The sequence below is a fragment of the Aulonocara sp. 'chitande type north' Nkhata Bay genome, linkage group LG17 (assembly GCF_057382095.1).
Source record: "Aulonocara sp. 'chitande type north' Nkhata Bay isolate Kocher_YH1m ecotype deep benthic linkage group LG17, A_spYH_male_GT1.1, whole genome shotgun sequence".
Taxonomy (NCBI): domain Eukaryota; kingdom Metazoa; phylum Chordata; class Actinopteri; order Cichliformes; family Cichlidae; genus Aulonocara; species Aulonocara sp. 'chitande type north' Nkhata Bay.
Window position 1 is genome coordinate 39,993,468 of NC_141360.1, and position 23,658 is coordinate 40,017,125.

Consider the following 23,658-nt stretch of genomic DNA (forward strand, 5'->3'; position numbering starts at 1 on the left):
TTGATGACCAAATATAGCAGCAGCATTATCTTGATCCACCATTGTGTTTTTATAACAAGCTTTTCCTTAAGACACAGCTAAGAATTTCCTGGTTATAAACAAAGAGAAAGTTCTCCAAATATGGACAGTGCCATACACAACAAATATCTGTGCACTGGTTTCTATTTGCAAAATTGTTGTTTACTTTTTTCCGCCCATCCTGATTCGGGCCACGCAAGCGCGTTCGCTATCGTCACTCATACTTGGTGTACAAAGTTCACCAAACAGCTGCTTTTGGGGAAAAGTCATGGGAGGCCCCTGTCCGCTTTATAAGAAAGCACTTACACAATGGAAAAGCACATTACGATTTAAAAGTCATCTCAATGACACCTTTCCACACTGCTAATCGGCCAAACTGAGACACAAGCGGTGTGTATGCGACTAAGGTCTGGAGAGTTCACGAGCCCTTTGCCTCACATATATCCTGTATGACAGCATTTCATCACAGAGGTCGGCTTGACGAGGAAATCAGGTCATACCTCCGCGAGGTTCTCCCAGCTAAGTGCGTTACTAATGGGATATAATATTTCCTGACTCTGTTATGACACCATAACACACGACAGCTGCTTTGGGTCAGTGGCTCGCTATTATTTGGAATTTCTCAGCACATGTGAATGCGGATCTCAAACAACCCATTGGTGACTGTGACGTGATAATGGCTCTGTGAAAACAATGCGTTTTCGTCACTGAGCTCAATAACTGTAACGCCAAAAGACTCCGAAGCCTTAAGAGTGGACAGTAGCACAGCTTTTAAACACTGTGTGCATAAAAACTGATTTAAACCCCAATATATTTACAACATCTTTCAATGTACTCACTTTATCTTCTTGTTCAAGTGAGAATGGGGACATTAAATTATTTTTAACCTGCTACCTGCTGTAAGCTGCGTAACATATCTGATGCTCCTGTGTGAGAACAGCCCAGGTATTTGCAAGTTGACGTCACGCGTCCTTCTACCTGCGTGGCAGCATCTTCACTTTCCAGAAGTGAAAATACATCTGAGCAGACTATCTGCACTAATCTGATATATGTACACATGTGAAAGACTACCTTTGATTGTCTCGACTTGATTGTCCCATCATTGCCTTGAGTTAAATTCACATTACTTTATGATTCCAACACATACTCTTTTCACCTAGTTGTCCGACTTATTGCATAAATCACTTAACAGTTATCTAGAAACCAATCTGATCTATCTCCAGTAGTTCATCTACGGCATGTTCATCTTTGTTGTGTGAGAAAAAAAGCGTACCGTACTTTTCCTAACTGTTGGTTACCGTGTGATGACAAAGGCACTAACCACACCTGACACTCAGAAGTTGTCAGGTGTTCAAAAGTACAACTTCTAAGTGTGCTTTTGAACTGTAACACTTTAGACCACAGGGTGTGGATTAATACGATAACAGAAATCTGTGGACATTTCCACTTACTGCTGAGTAGAAGTGATGGACGCATAACAATCCCTCACCACACACTGGTACCAATGAACCTAGAGACTTTCCCCACATCCACCTTTTGTCAGATTCACATTTGAAACATACAAATAAAGAAACAATACAACCAAGAGCATCATCCAGCAGCTGTCTGTGGCATTACGTTTCAATGCAGGCTGCAGAGTTTCAGCAACAAAATGTCTCCGTGTCAAAGTTTCCCTCAGCAACATGCTGTAGCCTAAGTTGCTTTGGAGGCAAAAACCAGAGTGATATTTCTTTCAGCTCTCTGCTCTCATAGGATTTCTACGGTGACGATATTTATGGCAGCACTGATGATACGAAACCTTCAATTCCTCCAGTTTAAGCAAAGAGCAAAACCTGCCAATGATTGTTGAGGTTCTCATTTAACAACCACTTTATCCTAATGCATAGTCTAATATGATCTCTATATATTTGTAGATTAGAAATCTATTAGAAAATTACTAGGTCATTGAGTTTATTGTTACTTTTTTGAAGATGATTTTCTGATTTTTTTCATTTGCCTTTTGTGTTATTGTTAGCAGAGAACACGTTTTATTAAAATTGAGTGCAGCTGTTAACATCCGTTTGACTTCTTTCAGGAATTCTATTCAAAACATGGCGCTTCTTCCATTTTTAATATTATTTTTCTCTTTAAGAGATTCAACTCGTGTCCTTAGAGAAGGTGAAATGGATTCGGCACCTGAGAGCGACGCGGTTTGCACTACTGTAGGTATTTACGTATTATATCATTGTGTCAGCATGTGCATGTTTGTGCAGTGTGTGGGCACAGACAATAGGCCTTTGTCTCTTCGTATCCTATTTTTCTGCAGTGGGCTGACACACACACACACACACACACACACACAGTTCCTCCTGGCTTCCGTCAAGTTACAAGAGTTTAGAGACAGCAAAACAGGAACAATCTGATCTTCGCTTCCTGCCTCACGTTTCCTGCCCCATCAACCCCCCACACCTCCTCAAAATAATGGCAATGAATAAAAGAGCGAAAAGATGGCGATGGTGGGAGAGAGAGATGCGGTTGCATGTGCATATGTGAATACAGGTAGTGTGAAGTGAGGACGGGGCCAAGAGAGTCATGAGAAAAAGGTGGGACTGAGTTCAGAAGTGATTCTGCGGTGGGCAGGCGATGACTTATAACAAGTTTACTACACGAAGTGACGACACTGGAATACTTGATTAAAAGTTTTAAAGTGCGTTGATGCATTTTAAAGGTTTCCTTACTTATCTTGTGATCGCTTGAAAGTTTCCCACACTACTGACATACTCTTACACCTATGAGCAAAATGAAGTCACGTAGTTTGGTAATTAGAAGGCTAACCATCGACATTGCTGACAAGCTTTTGCAGTAACAAGCAGACTCCAGTGAGGTATTCGGTCAATTGCAGCTCGGCGCATCTGCAGCAGTGCTGGCGGCATGACTGCGGAGGACTTTAGAATGCACGGGTCAAGTCAGACTTTGGGAAATACCCCTCATGGGTCTCTTTGGAACTAAAACGAGGTCATTCATCAGCTCGTGAGGCTAGCTTAAAAGCATGATCTCACATGAAAAATTACAAAGCAAATGGAAATGTGAAGAAGCCTGCGGTGCTGTTGTGTCAAGTTCATTCAGACTTCTGCTCCTCACTAAAACACCTCTCCTCTTTTTTTTTATAACTTTTACTGTTTCTCTGAGCATCTGCGTGTGGTGCTAAATATGTAAACAGATTAATGATTCAATTTAAAGAAGGTTGGTTATGCTTGAATTTGTTGTGCAGCCTGTTAAGGTGGCCCAGCGTAGTGCTGTTGAGACATGCATGTGGGCCGCAAGTGTAAATAAATGTTTCCATGAATTGGAGGATTAAACTGTCAACTCCACTCAGTAATTCTTAAACTTTGTGACTCTCAAACGACTGAACTTGAACGTAATACGCACCAGTAATTTTGCGACACCCATACAAAGAAAGGTCACAATGCACGTTATGCAGCTTGGTTATGACACACACACACACACACACACTAACTTAGAGCACCTGATGAACTGCGGTTCTGAAGAAGGAAGTGAAAACTCAGTCCATCTGCTTTGACAGGAAGTCAACAGAAGCCACATACAGGCTTGCTGACGTCAATCAGAGCCACAGGAACACACACACACACACACACACACACACACACACACACACACACGCCAACATTACTCACAATACTTGATGATTATATGATATAAAGTGAGCATCTTATCAATCCGCATCCACTGCAACATTGTACAGAGTTTGGATACAATTGCACGAAACGCTCACTAACACATGTCGCTGAGTTAACTGTGCACACACACACACACACACACACACACACACACACACAGACATTGTATAAACAGCATAATGCGTTACTTCCCTTTCAACGACATGAAGTCATGTATTTGAGCAATAACACAAACAGACCAGTAAGGACTAATTCAACAACAATGTTCTGAATTATGACTTATTTGGACTCAAAAATGAAAGAAGATTAGAAGCTGTCTGATCCTCCTGAAGAGCTCAATATGGAAGCTGCCCCAAACAAAGGAGACTAAAGAAACTGTGCGAGGCTTCATTTTCACTGGGTTAACCGTGATACCTTATCTGGCCTGAATGGGTTTCATGTCAAACATCTTGGTTATTTGATGGTTAACTGCCTCGCCATTCTCAGTTTCACTGTTGCTCATCTCGGTCTCTCTTTATACAACAACACATTGTCTGGGACTGTTTTTAATACCCTTTGCAGACAGTGTGGGAACATCTGCCTACAGATGCGAGGTCTCATAGGTCACTCTTTTAATAAAAGAATGAAAGACAAATGTTGATGCATCTTAAAATGAATATTTTGGGGAAAACATCATTTTTAGTGCACATTCAGTTATCGCCTATGGCAAACGTGACATATAACTGTGTGCAAAGACTGCATTTCCTTTTAATCTCGTGCAGCTCCTGTCTGGTTTAGCTGGTTGCCGTGACATGACGGCTTTATAACGACACTTGAAGGAGACCTGCGCACATGTCCGATGTGTACACTTTTAACCGTAATTACTGCTCGCGCCTCTGTGAAACGAATGACCTCGGCTGAGCAAGTGCACAAGAACAAATCTTAGCACTACACAGAGGACTGAAAGGACTTTTCACTTTCCAAAGACACAAATAAAGTTATCTTCGCCCGTACATGTACTCACACACTGCCTCTTACTGGCCTGGACATGTACGAGTACAGTACAGAAAGTCACACGGCTGCTTAAAATCAAGTGCGATGAAAGATGAAAAGGGAGGTCTGCTGTTTTCTTTAAAGCGAGCTGGTTTAATAGGAAAAACTGTGTGTGCAAGTGTGAGTCTCAACCGCCAGTCTAATTGCAATAGAACAAAGTTAATGAGCTTGATGACAAAATAGTCTGGGTTACAACGCTGGAGATGGAGACAGATGGTGGGGGGGAAAAAAGAAAGAAAAAAGAAAATGTAAGTGGTCACGTAGGCGAATTCACGGGACAAGGAGAAGACAGGAGATAGAGCGAGGAAGGGAGGGAGGAGGAGATGATGATGAAAACAAGGAGAATAGAGAGGTTGAATGTGTGCACCAGATATAAAACAAGATAACTTTGTATCTGGTAGCTTGGCACAGGTCAAACATGTAGGGGGACATTTCTCTGAGCTGCTTACCCGGGAGACAAACTCTGGTGACTGGAGGCTGAGTTGTTGCTGCAGGAGAGCGCCTGGAAGGACGAAAACAACACAGAAAGGGGGAAAGAAAGATGCTATAAAACAAAGACTACCACAGATATATATTTATATAGAAACACTAGCAAATCTTACTTGAAAATTTAAAAACCAAACACAAAACAAACAAACAAAATAAACAGATTTTAGAGGCTCTGGCAATAATATATAGATATGTGGACGTTGCGTGGACTCCGGGCAGTCCTGTGGAAAAACGAAGTACCCCATGATTCATCAGCTGTACCCCACCTTTAGCTGCGATAACTTAAAGTAACTGTTTTCTGTATGACTGTCTCACACATTGTGTGGGAATTTTGGCCTACTCTTCTTTACAACGCTGCTTTAACTCATTGATGTTTGTGGGGTTGGTTTATGCACAGCCTGTTAAGGTCCTGCTACAGCATTTCAAACAGGTCGAGGTCTGGACTTGGACCATCGCTGCTATGCTTGAGAGAGCCCTCCACAGACCTGCTTGACAGTAGGTATGATGCTAATATGCTGTGTTTGGTTTTCTCCACAGTGGTGCTGTGCACGACAGCTGAACATCTTCACTTTGGTTTCGTCTGTCCAGAAGTCGTGCAGTTTGCTCAGATGCAGCTTTGCAAACTTAAGCTGTGTTGCCATACATTTGTTTCTAATTATACTTTTGTGAACTTAAAACATTTAAAATGCTAACTGTGGCTAGCTCTTGGGTTTTCTGCAATTCCTCTGAACATTGCACAGTCTGACTTTGGGCTGAAGTTGCTGCATGTGCGTCCACACCTGGGAAACACACACCTGAATGCTCTAGAGCAGCAAACTGAAAAAGTGTACGTTTTTTAAGCATTTAGTTGCGTGTTTACATGTTGCATTTCCTGGTTGAACTGTGTGAAAAGTTTCGAACAGTCAAGGCAGGGGTTGCAGTGTATAAATAGACTGAATACTTTTAGGTGGAGCTGGTCAGTGTTCTGCAACATGTTGCTAAACACATCAGTTTTAACCTCCTGAGAGCCCGTGTCCTCATATGGGGACATTACTGTTTCCTTCTTGCTCTTTGCTCAACTGTGTGAATGTGTATGAAAAAGTCAGTATAAACAGACTAAATGTTGGTATTTTGGCAGTGGCCGGTGGGCTGAAACACGTTAAAGACATTAATCTTAACCTCCTGAGGCCCCGTGTCCTCATATGGGGATGTTGCATTTTGGCTTTTCTGCTCATTATTCTCTATTCAGCTAAATATTTTACACTTTTTTTGTTTTGTTTTATGCTGTACAATGAACCCACCGTCCCTATTTTTTTAAAAGTTTAACTGAGCTTGATTAGTATAAAAATAACCCAAATAAGAAATCGGGTTAAGTGAAAACTGTGCATGTGTGCTGGAATGGCGAGCTCCAGCTTATGTGTGTGTTTAATTCAGTATACGTGAACGATCCACGTTTGTGCGCCGTGTGTGCTTCTCAGTCTTTGCTCTTGTCTGTGTGGAGCTATCAGAGCTAAATGTAGGTCAGACGGGCTTCAGGTAGTCAATACAGAAAACTGAGCATTAATTCAGCCTGAGGCAGAGCAGAGAGCTTTTAGTGTCTTTAGAAACACATATTCATACTTAAACCTTCACAGTGACGAACAGAAAGAAAGGTGGCCTACATATATATTTCTAGTACATCTAAATCTGCAGTCGCACTCCACTGGGAGAGATGATGCTCAGTGTGCTGCTGCAGCTTAAAGCAACACTGTTGAAAAACGGAGCACTCTTACTTAACTATAACTATAAACGACACGTATATTGTTGAAAAAAAAAAAAAAGCTAGCCTTTTGAAAGAGAGAGACATGAAAAAATTGAAAAACTAAATAACGACACATTTTCTTCTTCTTTTTGGCATCTGAAGAGAGATTGTAACTAGTCTCCTGCGTTATCGTATGCCAAACGCATATATGCTGCAGCGGCCTCTGAAGTGGTGCACGGTGAATGCCAATGAGTCACTTCATGCGTGTGTAGCTGCAGGAGTGTTTTTCTGTTTGTGCTTCATGTGCTTCATGACAACAGAGGAATTCCTTATAGAGCATTTGAACCGTGCCGTGCACAGCAGAGAACTATTCCTATTGCTCTGGAAACCAGAGAGGAGAAGAATTAAAGATTCCTTCGGCTGTAGCATCGTGTTGAGTTAACTTTTCAAATCTAGCTTGTACTCATTTTTGTCTGTCTGAAGTATGTAGGGTCTTCACTGGACTGGTTTAACTGTTCTGCTGCACTGATGTCAAGCATCCCACTTCAGTCCCACTGCAAGACAATGCCTCCCCCTTGTGACAAACTGGTGGAACTGCAGACGGCAAGCGTTATTCTGATTACTTTCTAAAATCTAATATTATTCTGGGAAAAAAGCATTTACACTTACCACAAAATATGTGGTAAGTTATGTAGATTTCAGCTTGATTGATGTGTATGCATGAATTATGCCAGCTCATTATTTAAAATATGCTAGAAGCCACTAGAGGTACTTACTTGTTGGAGGCACACTGGACATTGGTCAGTACAGTGAAGTTATTCCTTACACTTCGAAGGCTTGCAAGAACCTGAACAAGCAGAGAGCGAATCAGTAGCATTCTTCGCACTTTTACTTATTTACTTCAATTTAAACATTAGGACGAATGTTGCTAGTCCTGTTCAAACTGAGCCCTTTTTGCACCGCATGCACATTTCAAGCCTGCATTTTAGATTTCAGTTTTGCAACTACTTACATGTATGCTGATAACCGTGGTATTTATTGAAAGATTTACTTAAAATAGGCTTAGTTTGAAGATAAAAACATAAATGTGTACATACAACTAGATAACGGGATATTTACCTGAGCAAAAGGTGTTACGATCAGGTCATCACCATGTCTAAAAAGAAACAAACCATCGTCAGCAAAATGCTTGGATACAAAATATATCAAGAAAATGAGAGAACTGTTAAGAAAAAGAGCAAAAAGAAATGACCCAAGCAGCTTTGTGCAACAACCTAATAAATGGGAAGGAAAGTATCGTGGGAGAACGCGTACCTGGGTCAAGGAGGCCTCGATATTGAGATTAACCTATTTTTGTTAGCTGAGGTGGGGACAGAAAGTGACTCTTCTGTGGGTCCAAAAATATTGTGATAATGTGGTCAGTGAGGAGATCCTTATATAGTTAGGTCCATATGTTTTTTGGATAAAGGCACAACCTTTGTAATGTTAAACCTTTCAGCAGCCTTTCAGCTTTAATACAAGAAGGTGAACAAATAGATGGCACGAACTGCTTAGGAATTACAGACTCAGAAGTAACTGGACAAAAGTTTCTAGAATTTGTTTTTGGCAGCTGTTCACTGAAACCCTTGATACGAGGTAAAATATGAAATCAGTGCAGTGAAGGAGCCCATCGTTAGGCCGAAAAAACTGAATAAACCCATTGTAGGAAAAGAGATTCCAGGACTGACCAAATGAACAATTTGGTCTGTTCTTATAAGGAAGGCAGCTCAAAATATTCCTCTGTAGGCCAGGAGGATGAGGGATTCTTTCCTTAGTTAAAAGGTTCAATGTCACAACAACTAGCCAAGTCAAGAAGTCGCTCCCAAGGAAGTGGTCAAAGTTTACAGATGAGAGACTCCTTCATGGACAGAAACAGTGAAGGTGCCAACTACAGATAACATTCAAGACCAGGAAGAGAACATCTAAGAGAGATGTTTCCAGAAAAAACACTTTGGCTTGATGAAGCCAAGACTAACAATACACTATTTTCAGGAAATGTTGTCAATATTCTTGCAGTAATTTCATTGTGATCGTCACTACTTACGGTGAACACTCAGTGGCCACCTGTTCAACTGCTCATTAACATAAAATACCCAGCCAGCCTGTCTATCATGTTGGTGCCAGACTGGCTGGTCTGAATATTTCAGAAGCTGTTGATGTGCTGGGAATTTTCCCACACAAACATCTCTTGGGTTTACAGAGAATGTTCTGGAATAAACAGAAAAAATCCAGCGAGCGGCAGTTCTCTGGGCAAAAATGCCCCGTCGATGCCAGAGGTCAGAGGAGAATGGATAGACTGCGTCGAAGAGACAGGATGGTAACAGCAACTCAAATAACCAATCGCTGCAACCAAAATATGAGGAAGAGCATCTCTGAACGCTGAAGGAGATGAGAAGCAGAAGACCACAGCAGGTGCCGCTCCTGTCAGCTAAGAACAGGTTGAACAAACTCACCAAAATCTGATAACAGACGATGGGATGGTGCCTGATCTGATGAGTCTTGATTTCTGCTGCCACATTTAGGTGGCAGGGTGAGAATCTGTCCTTTCTCCTGCTGCTGATGAAAGGGTGTGGTGCATAGAGCATCATTTAAACACCACATCCTACTTGAGTATTGTTCCTGACCAAGTTCATCCCTTTACCATCCATCATAGGTCAGATCATCTCAAATTATCTGATTACTTGATCACGACACATAAATGGCCTTCACAGTCACCAGACTTCAATCCAACAGAGCGCCTCTGGGACATGCTGGAGCGGGAGAGTCGCATCATGGATGTGCAGCTGACAGATCTGCAGTAGGTGTGTGAAGCTATCATGTCCATATGGACCAAAATCTCAGAGGAATGTTTGCAGCACCTTGTTGAATCTGAGTAACAGAACCTGGTAATAGCAAAGTGTACCTAATTAAGTAACTATGGAGTGTATTCAGTCAGTCAGTTGATGTCCACTGAGCTACGTGCACAGTATGACAACATACTGCACGTATTAGTTAAATAATACTTTTAGTGTACTAAGGTCAAGCATAGTGAAACATCTTCATTTACTGGAAGTGCAGATTACGAAAAACATTTCCTCACATGTAAAGTGATGATTGTGCTGAATTGACTCCTCCGATCTATGACATGCAAAGCAGTCAGCACAGTGAGAATAATTTTCAAGAAGAGAGCAGTAGTGTTTGTGGTGGAGGCCACATATGCAAAACCTGGAATGCATGAACACAAACCAGGACTGACTGCGTCTAACAACCTGTGGCATTTTGCACCGTCAAAAAGCTGCAGAATCAAGTTCACTTGAGGTGAGAGCACCTCAACACCTGACCCTAAAAAACATACTTACTGAACTAATTTCAAACTAATTGCAATTTATTTCTACTCACAGTTCAGAGGCGATGGAGGAGTTTCGTGACATGGACTTGGGGGACAGTTCATAGTCGCTGTCTGAGCGATAGAGGAAGGACTCTCGGCGCTGGTTGTGACCTGGGAAGTTGGTGTGGAGGACCAGACCGGAGCCAGGGGAGGCCTGAGGGTCCAAGGGGCTGCAGCTAGAAGAGGGTCCATTCTCCACATCGAAGCTGAAAACATAAACGCACAGTTAAAAAGCGAATTCTTCGCTGTTTCACTGTTTCATTGCTGAGAATATGGGGGCTAGCTTTAAGGGTCAAAGCAACAAAAGACTCCACCAGCATCTTTTGCTTCTGGCTTTCCTCTAATTTCATCGCGTCTCTCTTTGATTTCCTTTTGTTTTCACTATCAGGCAGCCTGACCTTGACCTAATTTTAATGGTGGAGCGTGAAAAAAGGGCAAGATGAATTCTTCCACATGTCAACATCCTATGAACAGATCGCGCTCCCACACACACACGTATATTCATATCTTGTGGGGACATCTAATTGACATAATGCTTTCCCTAGCTCGTCACCCTAAACCTAACCATGAAAAATGAATTCCTAACCTTAACCTAATTGTAACCCCTGTTCCCACCGTTCAAACTTGTGGGGATTTTGGTCCCCATAAGGGCCGTTGGTCCCCACAAAGATATGAATACACGCTTACACACACACACAAAATAAATCATGAATAAACCGGACAAGAAAGGGCAGAGTGACACACACCGGGGCGCACTGTGTTCCTTCACTGATGACAGTTAGTGAGAATGATGCTGCTAAATTCATGGAAAGAAGAACGTGGAGGAATGGAGGAAGGGGAGGTTGACCTCCTTACGACACCCACTGAGAAGGAGGACCTTGAGACTCTAGAGACTGTAGGTTTTTTTTGGGTTTTTTGGCTGTGGTTTATCCTCCCAGACATTTTTCCAAAGAAACAATCTGCATGTGACATTTACTTTCTTGTATTTTTCTCTGTACTTTACGCTTGTCAGCTTCTTTTCTTTTCCGTCTTTATAGTAAACACACACCTGCAGGAAGTGTGCCGACGGTTGTGCTACAAACAAACAAGCCATAAAGAATAATATTAACTAAAATTAGTTTATTGGATTTCCTATATTGTGATTTTTCCCCTGTATCTCTTCTCCAAAGCGGCCACTCTTCTTTTTATCATAAGAAAAGCTCAAAGTGGTAAGTGACTAAGTGAACAAAAGGCACCGAAACAGGCTTTATACTCCTGTGACTATCTGTAAAGCATTTGGGAATGAATGAGGAGGCGTTCTGGGTTTTTCTCCCCCCTTTCTTTCCTTCTCTTCCTATCCCCAGGGAAAGTCAGATGCAAAAAGGCAAATAATGGCCATCTGGGTCCAGACCCAAAATGAGAACACATGTGACGTGAGCAAAAAGCTCTGCGATGAAAATAAAAAGCAGCGGCAATTTGGTGCAGCGTGAGGAAGTTTATATGGTTGCAGTTTTTCAAGCTCATATAAGAGTATTAAGAAAAACAGGAAGTAAATGAGACAATAAAAACCTCAACGAGCACAAGCTCCGTTTAACTGCATCACAATCACGGGCAAACACAAACAAGCCGCAGCATACACTTTCTGCTTCTCGGCTCCTCCCATCGATGGACCGTCGACTTCATGTCATGGGCGGTTCAAGGAGTCACAGACATGCAGAGACGCAGCTGCTGTGAGGGTGCAATAGCATCCTTACTGCCAGCCAGCAGGCCAAAATGTAGAATTACATATCAATGTAAGCTGTGTTTATGTTAAAGTTATTGAAAAAAGAAAAACTCATTTTAAAATGACTGTAAGATTAAAATAATGACAATTTCATGATAATTAGAAGGATGTGACTGATTAAAAGCACATATGTGGGGAAATTAAACAGCTTTAACACATCTGCTCAATTCAAGGCATTCAAAGCTACGACAGAGTGTAAAACAAGCTGCTACGGAGATACAGGAGCAATAATAGTTTACATAAAATCCCATAATTCCACTGGTACTGGGAAGATAGTGGCATAATGTGAGAGGTGAAAGGGAAATGGTACAAAAATACACAAGTAACACCAAAAAGTACGTAACTCTGTGGTGTGAGCTGTTTTCTTATTTATGGCGACATGCACCTGCATCCACACCCATTTGGTGTGGATGTTCGGGATTTATCTCATAATATTTAATAAGCTCATTTGTTGTAGGCAACAACATCTAAATCTGTCTGTTAACACATGCTGTCAGGTAAATGTAACGAAAGCAAAAGTTGGAGTGGAGGCACAAAACCTCTAGAGTGGAAAACGTGGACTCAATTTGAGAACACTTAAACCTCACGTTGAGTCATATCCCATCAGAGGGATGTTATGCTAATGTGAGTCATGGAAGAAGGTGTTGTGGTGGTACCGTTACACAACAGGAAAACACAAACAGTCAACACACAGTCATGACAGCCTTTGTCTTTTGTTAGCAATACCACACGATTGGATGTCCTAAAAGCAATTTAAAGTGTATAGACAGCATAGTATGCTTAGACCTGTGGAAAAGTCATACCAGGAAAGTCTAAGGAGCTTGGAAGGAAAAGTGTCTTTGTCATCCGAGAAGCTTCTTCAGGTCTAGGATGAGAGGTGAAACGTCTTCAAGTGTTACCGTGGAGACAAAGACTATCACAACGTTTCCCAACCAGAAGCCGTGGGTGGATAAAACCATCCGCGACGCTCTGAGATCCCGCACCGCTGCCTACAACACGGGACTCATGACGGGGGACATGGACCCGTACAAAGCCGCGTCATATAACGTGCGGAGGGCGGTGAAAGAGGCGAAGCAGCGCTACGGGAGGAAACTAGAGTCACAACTCCAACAGAGTGACTCTAGGAGCCTGTGGCGGGGACTAAGGACAATAACGGACTATAAAGCACCAACAACCGGTATGACGAACGCGGCCGTGACTCTGGCAGACGAGCTGAACACTTTCTATGCTCGCTTCGAGGCTGCAGCTAAGGTCTCCAACAATGCTAGTGTTAGCGGCGCTAACGGCTGCAGACAGGAAGATACTGCCAGCACCGGAAACGTGCTCGTCATCTCCGAGCATGAAGTAAGGAGAGCCTTCAAGAGAGTGAACACCAGGAAAGCAGCAGGACCAGACGGCATCCCAGGTCGTATCCTAAGAGACTGCACATATACCAGCTAGCTCCTGTGTTCACTGAGATATTCAACATCTCTTTATCTCAGTCGGTGATCCCCACATGCTTCAAAGAGTCCATCATTGTTCCTGTCCCGAAGAAACCCCACCCTGCTTCTCTCAATGACTATCGCCCTGTAGCCCTCACCTCAGTAGTGATGAAGTGCTTTGAACGCCTGGTCAGAGACTTCATCATTTCTTCACTACCAGACACACTGGACCCACTACAGTTCGCTTACCGTCCAAATCGTTCCACAGACGATGCCATCTCTCATCTCCTCCACACATCACTCACTCACTTGGACACTAGAAGGGGGAATTATGTTAAAATGCTCTTCATAGACTACAGCTCTGCATTTAACACCATAATTCCCTCCACACTCACCACCAAGCTGGAGCATCTGGGACTCAGCTCATCTATGTGTCAGTGGATCTCCAACTTCCTAACTGGCAGACCACAGGCAGTAAGGATGGGCGGACATGTCTCAGCCTCCACCACTCTCAGCACTGGAGCCCCCCAGGGGTGTGTTCTGAGCCCCCTGCTGTACTCTTTGTACACATATGACTGTGTGGCCACTACCAGCTCCACCACCATCATCAAGTTTGCTGACGACACCGTCGTGGTGGGCCTGATCTCTGATAACAACGAGACGGCCTACCTGAAGGAGATTAGGAATCTGGAGAACTGGTGCCAGAGGAACAACCTCCTTCTAAACGTCAGTAAGACAAAGGAGCTGATAGTGGACTTCAGCACTAAGCAGGAGAGGAACTACCAGACCCCCGTCATCAACGAGTGCCCAGTGGAGAGAGTGGACAGCTTCAAATACCTCGGAGTTCACATCACGCAGGACCTGTCATGGTCCTGTCACATCAACACCGTGGTGAAAAAGGCCCGTCAGCGTCTCTACCACCTCAGACGCTTGAGAGACTTCCAACTGCCCTCCAAGGTGCTCAGGAACTTTTACTTGTGCACCATAGAGAGCATCCTGACGGGAAACATCTTAACCTGGTTCGGGAACAGCACCATGCAGGACAGACGAGCTCTACAGAGGGTTGTGCGATCAGCTGAGCGCACCATCCGCTCCGAGCTCCCTGACCTGCACTCAATCTATAGCAGGCGGTGCTGGACCAAGGCCAGGAAGATCGTGAAGGACCTCAGCCATCCCAACAACAGACTGTTCTCTCTGTTGAGGTCAGGAAAGCGATTCCGCTCCCTGAAGACCAACACAGAGAGACTGAGGAGGAGCTTCTTCCCGCAGGCGATACGGTCTCTCAATCACACCACCACACAGTACTGACCCACACATACAGTTCTTACACACACACTGGACATTCTGGACATTGTTTTCACTTCATTACTTAAATCACGCTGCTGTTATTGTGTATATGCTGCTGTTATTGTGTATATATTTATTTATATTTCTTCATACATTCTTATATAGTTCTATATTGTGTATTTTGTTGTACAGTTATTTTATTTTCAACTTTAATTTATATATTTTATCTTATTCTCCCAGTTAAATTTACCCTTCATTCTAATTTGTGTTGTACAGTTATTTCATTTTTAACCTTAATTTATATTTTATTCCTTCCTAGTTAAATTTACCCTTTTTAATTTTTCATATTTATTTCCTATCTTATTCATAGCCTTTTCCTTTTTTGTTTTCTTTAGGTCACGAGCAGTTGTCCAAGCATTTCACTACATATCGTACTGTGTATGACTGTGTACGTGACAAATAAAATTTGAATTAGAATTTTGATAAAGAAGTGCAGACGCTTTTCTTTCCAAGCTCCTTAGACTACGATGAGCTGGATGACTGAGAACCTTCACAGACCTATAAGAGGGAAAATAGTCAGTTAAGAAAAATCACCAGAATGTGATTTAAATTTACAAAAACCACGTCCTGCAGCTCTTTTCTTTCTATTTAACCCCCCAAACTGGCCAAAGTGCAGTGGTGCTTCCAATGTCTATGGCCACTTTCCAGGATGAAAGCTCTTTCCAACACTGTGGATTGCAGTACATCCCGAACTGAAAGCCTTTCTCTGTCAAACACCTGTGATTGGCTCAAGCTGAATCCCCAAAAACTTTATTTCTAAAGCCTGAAGGTGCAGGAGTGTAGATCTCTCCCGGGTTATTTGATTAAAAATGTGCTGAAAGGTTATTGTGGATTTTGTCCAGTGACGCCAACATGTTGCCCAGCTTCAAAGGAGTAGCAAGAGGTCCATGCAGGGTGGCACATACCTCTTCAGTGAAGTATGTTTAAATACTCTATATGTAAATGGAGTCAATAACATATAGACAAAAACACTTTAAAACTATTGTATCATTATCTCTTCTAAGAAAACAAAGATAAGATTTTCAGCAACCAATCTGTCAGTTAATTCGGACTACAAAGCAATTCAAACCTGAACTGACCTTCATATGCCAACATTCAGCCTTATTTTCTCATAAAAACTGCATATTATCAAAAACTAATGACTCTCTTGTGGCTATCTGAGTGTTTATAGCTTTCTTGTCCCTAGGTAGCACTTATTTCAACCCACACGACCATATAGGGAATGCCAAATATATTTAACTTGGAAAAACTTAAGAGTGAACTTATAAGTTCCTCCAAGTTAAATATATTCCAAGTTAAAGTTACTACATGGAGGTAACCTTTCGAAGCTCCGGCTAATAGCTTAACGTGTATCTCTTTACACTCTTTGTGCAACTCCACTTGCAGAATGGAAATGCTGAAAGCCTGTTTCCTTAGTGTTATCTACACAGGGAGGATAAAACAAAGAAAGCAGCCACTGAATACACAAGATAAGTAGTGGAGTGAAGTTATCCTTGGTGAATGTGAAGTATATGTCAAGTGAGGTGATAGTGGAAGGAAAAGGTTTTCCACCTTTGCTATTATGTTTATGGAGTTATGTAGGTAATGTTAGCTTAGTGAGAACTTGTTATTTATTTCTTCAGTCTAGAAAGTCAACTACTTCAAGCTATCAAGTGGTCAAGCTAGCAGGCTAACTAGCTAGCAGGCTAACTAGCATGTTTAAAAATAAAGTGAAAGTTTGTTCTCTTTGTGCAAAGGTCATGTTTAATCTGTTTTTTCATGTGGTGGCTGCCAACAGCTTGACACGAAATTAACTGCTGCACATGTAGCAGCAGTACACAGTAGGATATAGCGCAACTTCAATTTCAGCTAATGCTAAGGATAGCCCCACTACCTGTACATAGCACATAGCTGTTTTGCTGCTGTGTAGCAGTTTGAAATCTCATATATCAAACATTTTAAACCTAGATGATATATTAAATGACCTATTATTACAAACTAATCAGAATTATAGTTAATGGCAGATCCAAATCCCAACTCTCCTTTTGCTCCCCGTATTTCTCAAACTGAACTTCAGTGATCTTTCATCTAGAGCAGTGGTTCTTAACCTGGGTTCAATCGAACCCTTAGGGGTTCGGTGAGTCGGTCTCAGGGGTTCGGCAGAGCCTCCACCGTGACATGCATGGCTCATTTTGTGCACCAGTTAAAAACATATCTATGTCTTCAATTGGAAAAAATCATATTTTATTTTTCACTAAAGAGGGGTTCAGTGAAAGCACATATGAAACTGGTGGGGCTCGGTACCTCCAACAAGGTTAAGAACCACTGATCTAGAGGAAGTAGACCCATGCCAACAAAATGCCCTTGCCCAGCACAACAGAGCCACCAATCAACTCAATGTTGTGGTGAATGGTTCAAGATTTTCCACTATTTTCTGGGGGTCTGTCTGTAACTTCTCTGTGATTGTTGTCTCAAGTAATTAGTGAAGAAAAATAACCCCATTTTTCTTATGGCTGTGTTTTCCATCGGTCTTGTTAACAGGACAAAGAAGGGATATCCAATCATTTATCCTCAAAAACAATACAAAGGGAGACCTTGGGAACAAAGACGATTTCCTACTGAATGGGGCATCCTGGTGATTTAGTGGATTAGTGAACTGGTCTGGGAATCCACTCTCATATCATTCACCCATGTTTGTCTTTGAAGTTTATGTATAGAGAAAGGTCGACATTAGCACGTTTCAGTCCTTACTCTATCAACCACAGGCAGGCCTGTGGGTTAGGCATGATGAGAGCAAGGACAGCCACAGTCCTGTCATTTTAATAATGATCTTTCAAGGTAAAGAGGCAAAGTAGCATGTCTTTGAATCTGACAATGTGTGAACAGAAACTAAATGAATCAAAGTGTCGCCAGGTTCCATGACGCACAACTGTGGGTTAGGGTATGATAGGGTTAGATATGTTATCTGTAAACTTTCAGGGAACTGTGGTGGTGGCACAGACTAATAGCAGTTCCCTAGAAATAGGTTTTCCCAGTAATTGTGATGTTTAAGATACTGGGTAAGTCATTCAAGTTTCAGGGTGTATTTCTTTTATACCACAATCAGGAAATGGCCCTTCTGACCCCCAAGTAATTTACTATAAAGACGACATTCCTTTCCCATAATGTAGCTGCATCTGTCTGGGTGATGAGCAGAGTGATGGACTAAGCTGACATAATAACAGAAGCAGAGAAATTTCCTCAATGTTTATTTAATCGTGGCTTCATTTTGTTGGATCGTCCTTGGCCTCTGATGCTAATCTTCCTGCAGCCAGACACAAAAAAATGTCCAAATAAAACATGGTCGCAATAATGACTGCAATTTTCCAATCAAACAGAGTGAAGACAAACATCGAAATAACTTCAAATTCAAAAGCAGATTATCTTGGAGCTGATCCTAACACATCGCAACTCAGTCAAATAATATGCATAACTCTCAATATGAATAATATCTCAAATGAGCCATTTCATTTAGTCAAAAAAGAAATAAAAAAACATTACCACTGGATTCAGGACTATCCTGGGAAATCAAACCATTAATTTATTTGAACAAAATATAAATAAAGTCTCACTAGAGCAGCAAACAAAGTCCACTTTATGTAAACCCCATCAATGATTACCAGGGACATGCAGTAAAAAGCTTGTTGCGTTTGGCCCAAATTTAGCATGAGAAGCTAAACCCCTCCAACGCTTTAAGTGGAACGTGTTTATTTGAAATTCTGTTGTCACAACAAGTCCCTGTGGTAAACAGAAGCAAAACAAAGTGGAGATAGTGAGGACGAATGGAATATTTGTGACAAAAATTGTAAGTCTTTTTCCAAGGAAATGACTCCACTTCCCAGCTGTGAAACAATGGTGTTGTTTCAGGTTGACAGTAGAGACACTCACTATTTGATTGACTCGCATTTACTGGTAGAGCTGGACTGCTCAGTATCCTGTCTGGTGAGGTAAGGCACATGGGGACTGACAGAAACCAATCCGCAGCCAAAGATCTAAAACAGTCCAGCTTTCAATTAGAGCTCACGTCAATTCACGTATTAATGGAACATGACAAGCGCCCGGTTCATCTAGAGCAGGGGTGTCCAACTCCAGGCCTCGAGGGCCGGTGTGCTGCAGGTTTTAGATGTGTCCTTGATACATCACAGCAGATTTAAACGGCTAAATGACCTCCTCAACATGTCCTGAAGTTCTCCAGAGGCCCAGTAATGAGCTAATCATTTGATTCAGGTGTGCTGACCCAGGGTGAGATCTAAACCTGCAGGACACCGGCCCTCGAGGCCTGGAGTTGGCCAAGCCTGATCTAGAGAGATGCACACCTACAGACAGTTTAGGCTCATCAGTTAACAACATGGATGTCTCTGGACTGGAAGAGGAAGCTTAAGCACCGGGCTGACACACACAGGCACAACTTCTTTGCTGTGAACAGACAGCTGTACTTCGTAGCTCTCCCCAAACCAAGTATTGCTAATTCGGCAAAGTTTTTCAGGTGTGTACCTCTGATATGAGTCAAAGTTTCAAGTGTAATACTCTATTTGTACCAACGATTTAATAATCAAAACTAGTAATGAAACTGCTGAATAGCCAGATAGAAACTTTCTACCAGGTGAGAAGCACGTAATGAGACGTTTCACTTGTTGAGTTGTTGTAGCACACTCACTATCACAGCAGCTTCTCATTTACACTTTCAGCAACACTGTCGGTCACAGTTAGACTTTTGCATGTTCCAACATGCCCGTGGTGGTGGGCAGGTGAAGCGCAGCATTTTTTTCATGAGCACCCTGCTGCTGCTGCTGTAAAGGTGAACAAGGTTGAACTAAAACATTAATGCTGCAGAATGGAACAAAGAGCTGAAACAGACTATAAAGTTTTGGATTATAATGCCTCATCGATCTCACCTTATTTTCACATTGTTGTTTAGCACTTACTTGTTACTTGGGTGTCAATCTCAAGACAGAACAGAGAGATTATTTATAATAAAACCACAAAGAAACCACAGTCTCAGGAGAAAAGATTCCGAACAAGGCCCAGTTTGCATCGACTTTTGGATTTACAGTAAATGTTTGGATCAAAACTAAAAGTTCATGCATAATAATTAAAGTAGTATTGAAACAAGGATCACAGACTTCAGTCTAATTTCTTTTTCACTTTCATCTGTACATGAAATTTTCTGTTATAAATAGAAAAGCAGCAAATAACAGAGAGCCAGAGTGTGTGACAGAAAGAAAAAAAGCATTCTTATACGTTAATGTGATCACTTCCTTCCTGTGTGTTATGGTAAGGGGAAACCGGTGACCATGTGTTTGTTGGGCTGTGAAAACAGTCATGCTATGGCAACACCTCTTGTTTCTCACACCGTTGGCAATGGCTCAAATAATTTTTCTTCAAGTCACACTGAAAAAGGCTTTTATTATGTTATTAAACTACCAGCACTACTAATGTTAACAGTCGTCAGCTCCAAAAAAGGAGAAAAAAAAATCTCTCCACTCCTTGCAAACGTTTGTGACTACAGGAGGGGAGAGAAGCGTGGGCCAGGCAACATATCCTAAAAAATCCTTTCTGTCTAACCAGCTGGCTCAGGGTAATATGCCAGAGTTTTGCAATACCCCAGAAGAACTGATGGGCTGATTGAATGATCCCATCAGAGTAAGCAAAAATAGCAGCTAAGTTTCATGTTCCAGCGATCTCAGACAAATTTCCTTACACGAGCAGATAAACCTAAAAATAGGTTAATTACCCGAGCTAGCCAGGACATGCTAAAGCAGACAGTTCCCAACCCATAAGCTTATACACCTCAGGCACAAAGTGTTCGCCTTTAACAATCTGGAGATCATGAAAACAAACTATGCAAGGTCATTATCTCATGACCACCAAAGAGCGAACTCGACACTCAGCTAAAGTTTGTTGATATGTCTGTGAAGGATCTCAGTCATCCAGGTCATGGTAGTCTAAGGAGTTTGGAAAGAAAACCATCTGGACTTCTTTAGGTTTCTTGAAGACGTTTCATCTGCTTCTTCAGTTCTAAGAGCAACTGGTGGAGAGTCCCAGATTTTAAGCCCTATGGGGGTGTCCCCAAGAGGTCATGGACCCCCTATCACCTCAGTAAATCACATGATAAGGTAGGGCTAGGTTTCACAATGGAGTCACCTGAAACCTTGGCTGATTGTGAAGTACACCTGTTTTCACATCTTGGCTCGTGTGATTAGGTAGAGGATCAACAGGGGGTCCATGACCCTCTTGGGGGGACACTCCCACAGGGCTTAAATCTGGAACTCTCCACCAATTGCTCTTTGAACTGAAGAAGCTTCTCGGATGAAACGTCTTCAAGAAACCTAAATTAGTCCAGATGCTTTTCTTTCCGAGCACCTTAGACTTTTATTGATATGCCACCTTCACCTACGATATACATGTATACACATCTCATTTTCAGTAAAAGAAGCAGTCAGATGATACTCTGTCAGTATTTGGCAAAACATTCAAAGAGCAATTTAAAATGCAAAACACTGCAATTGTCCTTCTATTTGTTTGACTTATATTAGCTCCAAACTGTCTTCAACAGTGTCACAATAGCACAGACCTACTCTACCCCACTATGTGAATTATAAGAATTATAGTTTTTTTGTTTAAATCATCTGTTTATTTAAGGAGGACACTAAACTGGACTACATTTGTCTAGCCACAGATTGATAAGGCTTATACACGTCTATATTTTTTATGTAGTTGGACTGGTATCGCAGCAGAACCCCTCCCTGAGCCTGGTTCTGTCGAAGGTTTCTTCCTGTTAAAAGGGAGTTTTTCCTTCCCACTGTCGCCAAAGTGCTTGCTCATAGGGGGTCATATGACTGTTGGGTTTTTCTCTGTATGTATTATTGTAGGATCTACCTCACAATATAAAGTGCCTTGAGGTGAATGTTGTTGTGATTTGGCGCTGTATAAATAAAACTGAATTCATGTTTTCTTCATTATCAGCAATGTTTGCTGGCATTGCAAACTTCTTGGAGGGAACACGGGAGTCACAGTGCTTGAAATTCCCATGTGGTGTCCTGTAGCCCTCATGCACAGTTACATTTTAGGAGCTAGAAATAGAGCTTTTTAATATCACTTCTGTGTAAAACTATGCTGGCACCAGCCCACATTGCATTTTTTCCCACTGACCCAAAACAAGCATTAGCAAAAGTATTTATATTAATTAACTTAGGTCAAATTTCGTCAAAGCCCTCCTTATTACATCAACAATCTAGTCTCCCTGCAAAGCACCCAAACAAAAAACAAGCACATCCAGAATTATAGCTATGAAACCACTTTATGGAAGAAAAATAAATCTATATAAAACCACGATGAGAATTAAAAAGTATCACGTGGCTTTTTTTCAAAAACTGTAAAAAAAAAAGTAGAAAAGCAACAATGAAACTAGATACTAGAATCCAACTAGAAACAGGATTTATTATTAGAAACGAGGTCAGTAACATAATCGTGATTTGCACCAAGTCATTATACATGCTCATTTAGGCACGGAGTCGTGGAGCAGACGCTCTCGTTCCAAGTCATTTTGCAGCCTATATATGCTGGCCTTCGTGTCAGTGAGACAGGCCAAAGGTGTGATGATGGCGGTGATGATAAAGAATCAGGAGCTAAAGGTGGTGTAATTGAATTGTGATGTTATTTAGAGCAGAGAACCACTGAAGAAATGGCACGTCTGAACTAAAAGAGAAATATATTTGTACTAAAAATCTAGACAAAGAGAAATAATAGTAAATGATCTGGTATTAATATAGTGTTTTTCTGCTCCTACCGGGCAGTCGAAACACTTCACGCTACAGCCACGTTGTGCTGAAAGTTTTGTGTAAATGCATTTGTTATTTTTCTTTTGCATTTTTTGTTAATATCTTGGCTTCAATTGATGACTTATTCTGCTTGTTTTTCACGATTCCTTTCGTTTTGTTATGACTTGCAGATGCTTTCTGTCATATAACAAAGACTCCTCGTTGTTGATCAGTGTTTAGACCTCAGCTGGTATTTAAATTTGTCATTACAATTTTTCTCAAATTGCACTGAGGATGGCTTGAGGCTGAATCCATTTGTTATAAACCACATTTAGTTTAACACACATCAATGCTGTATTCTATGCACTTTAAGTGCTTTTTACCCATCACACACAGACTCACATGCTGATGGATGCATCAAGGGATTAATCGCTTAACTATGTTCCCCAAGGATGCTGGAGGGATTTCAAACCACCAACCTTCTGATATGTCCGTAGTTTTATTTTTCTTGCACCAAAGGACAAGTGGTTTATAGTAAAGTGCAACCAGTCCAGAAACGACTATCCTCTACTGCAGGCTTGGCCAACTCCAGGCCTCGAGGGCCGGTGTCCTGCAGGTTTTAGATCTCACCCTGGGTCAACACACCTGAATCAAATGATCAGTTCATTACCAGGCCTCTGGAGAACTTCAAGACATGTTGAGGAGGTCATTTAGCCGTTTTAATCAGCTGTGTTGGATCAAGACACATCTAAAACCTGTAGGACACGGGCTCTCGAGGCCCGGAGTTGGCCACCCCTGCTCTACTGCTAACAACAACATTGACTGTATGCAAAGGCAACAAGATAACACAAAGCAGGTGAACCGAGAACGATAACAAGGCTGACTGTGTGCCGATACCAGCCGAGCAGACAAAGCCTGATCTTTAGCAGGTGACAAAAACAGCGCCGAGCAGTCAGACTTGCAGCATTTTATGTAAATAGACCTCGGCTGTGTCATTATTAGGACAGG

The 23,658-nt window shown here is 41.8% G+C and overlaps 1 protein-coding gene across 4 annotated transcripts in view; it reads right to left on the reverse strand.

Moving 5' to 3' along the window:
- The window catches only part of pde4ba (phosphodiesterase 4B, cAMP-specific a), a 229,487-nt gene that overhangs the window by 50,672 nt on the left and 155,157 nt on the right, over positions 1-23,658 (reverse strand). For all 4 annotated transcript variants that reach the window (XM_086270260.1, XM_086270259.1, XM_086270261.1 and 1 more), the window contains 4 exons: positions 10,354-10,548; positions 8,056-8,092; positions 7,713-7,783; positions 5,177-5,229 (listed from right to left, as the gene is read on the reverse strand). In XM_086270260.1, coding sequence (XP_086126386.1) covers positions 5,177-5,229; positions 7,713-7,783; positions 8,056-8,092; positions 10,354-10,548 — 356 coding nt within the window. The remainder of the gene's footprint in view (positions 1-5,176; positions 5,230-7,712; positions 7,784-8,055; positions 8,093-10,353; positions 10,549-23,658) is intronic.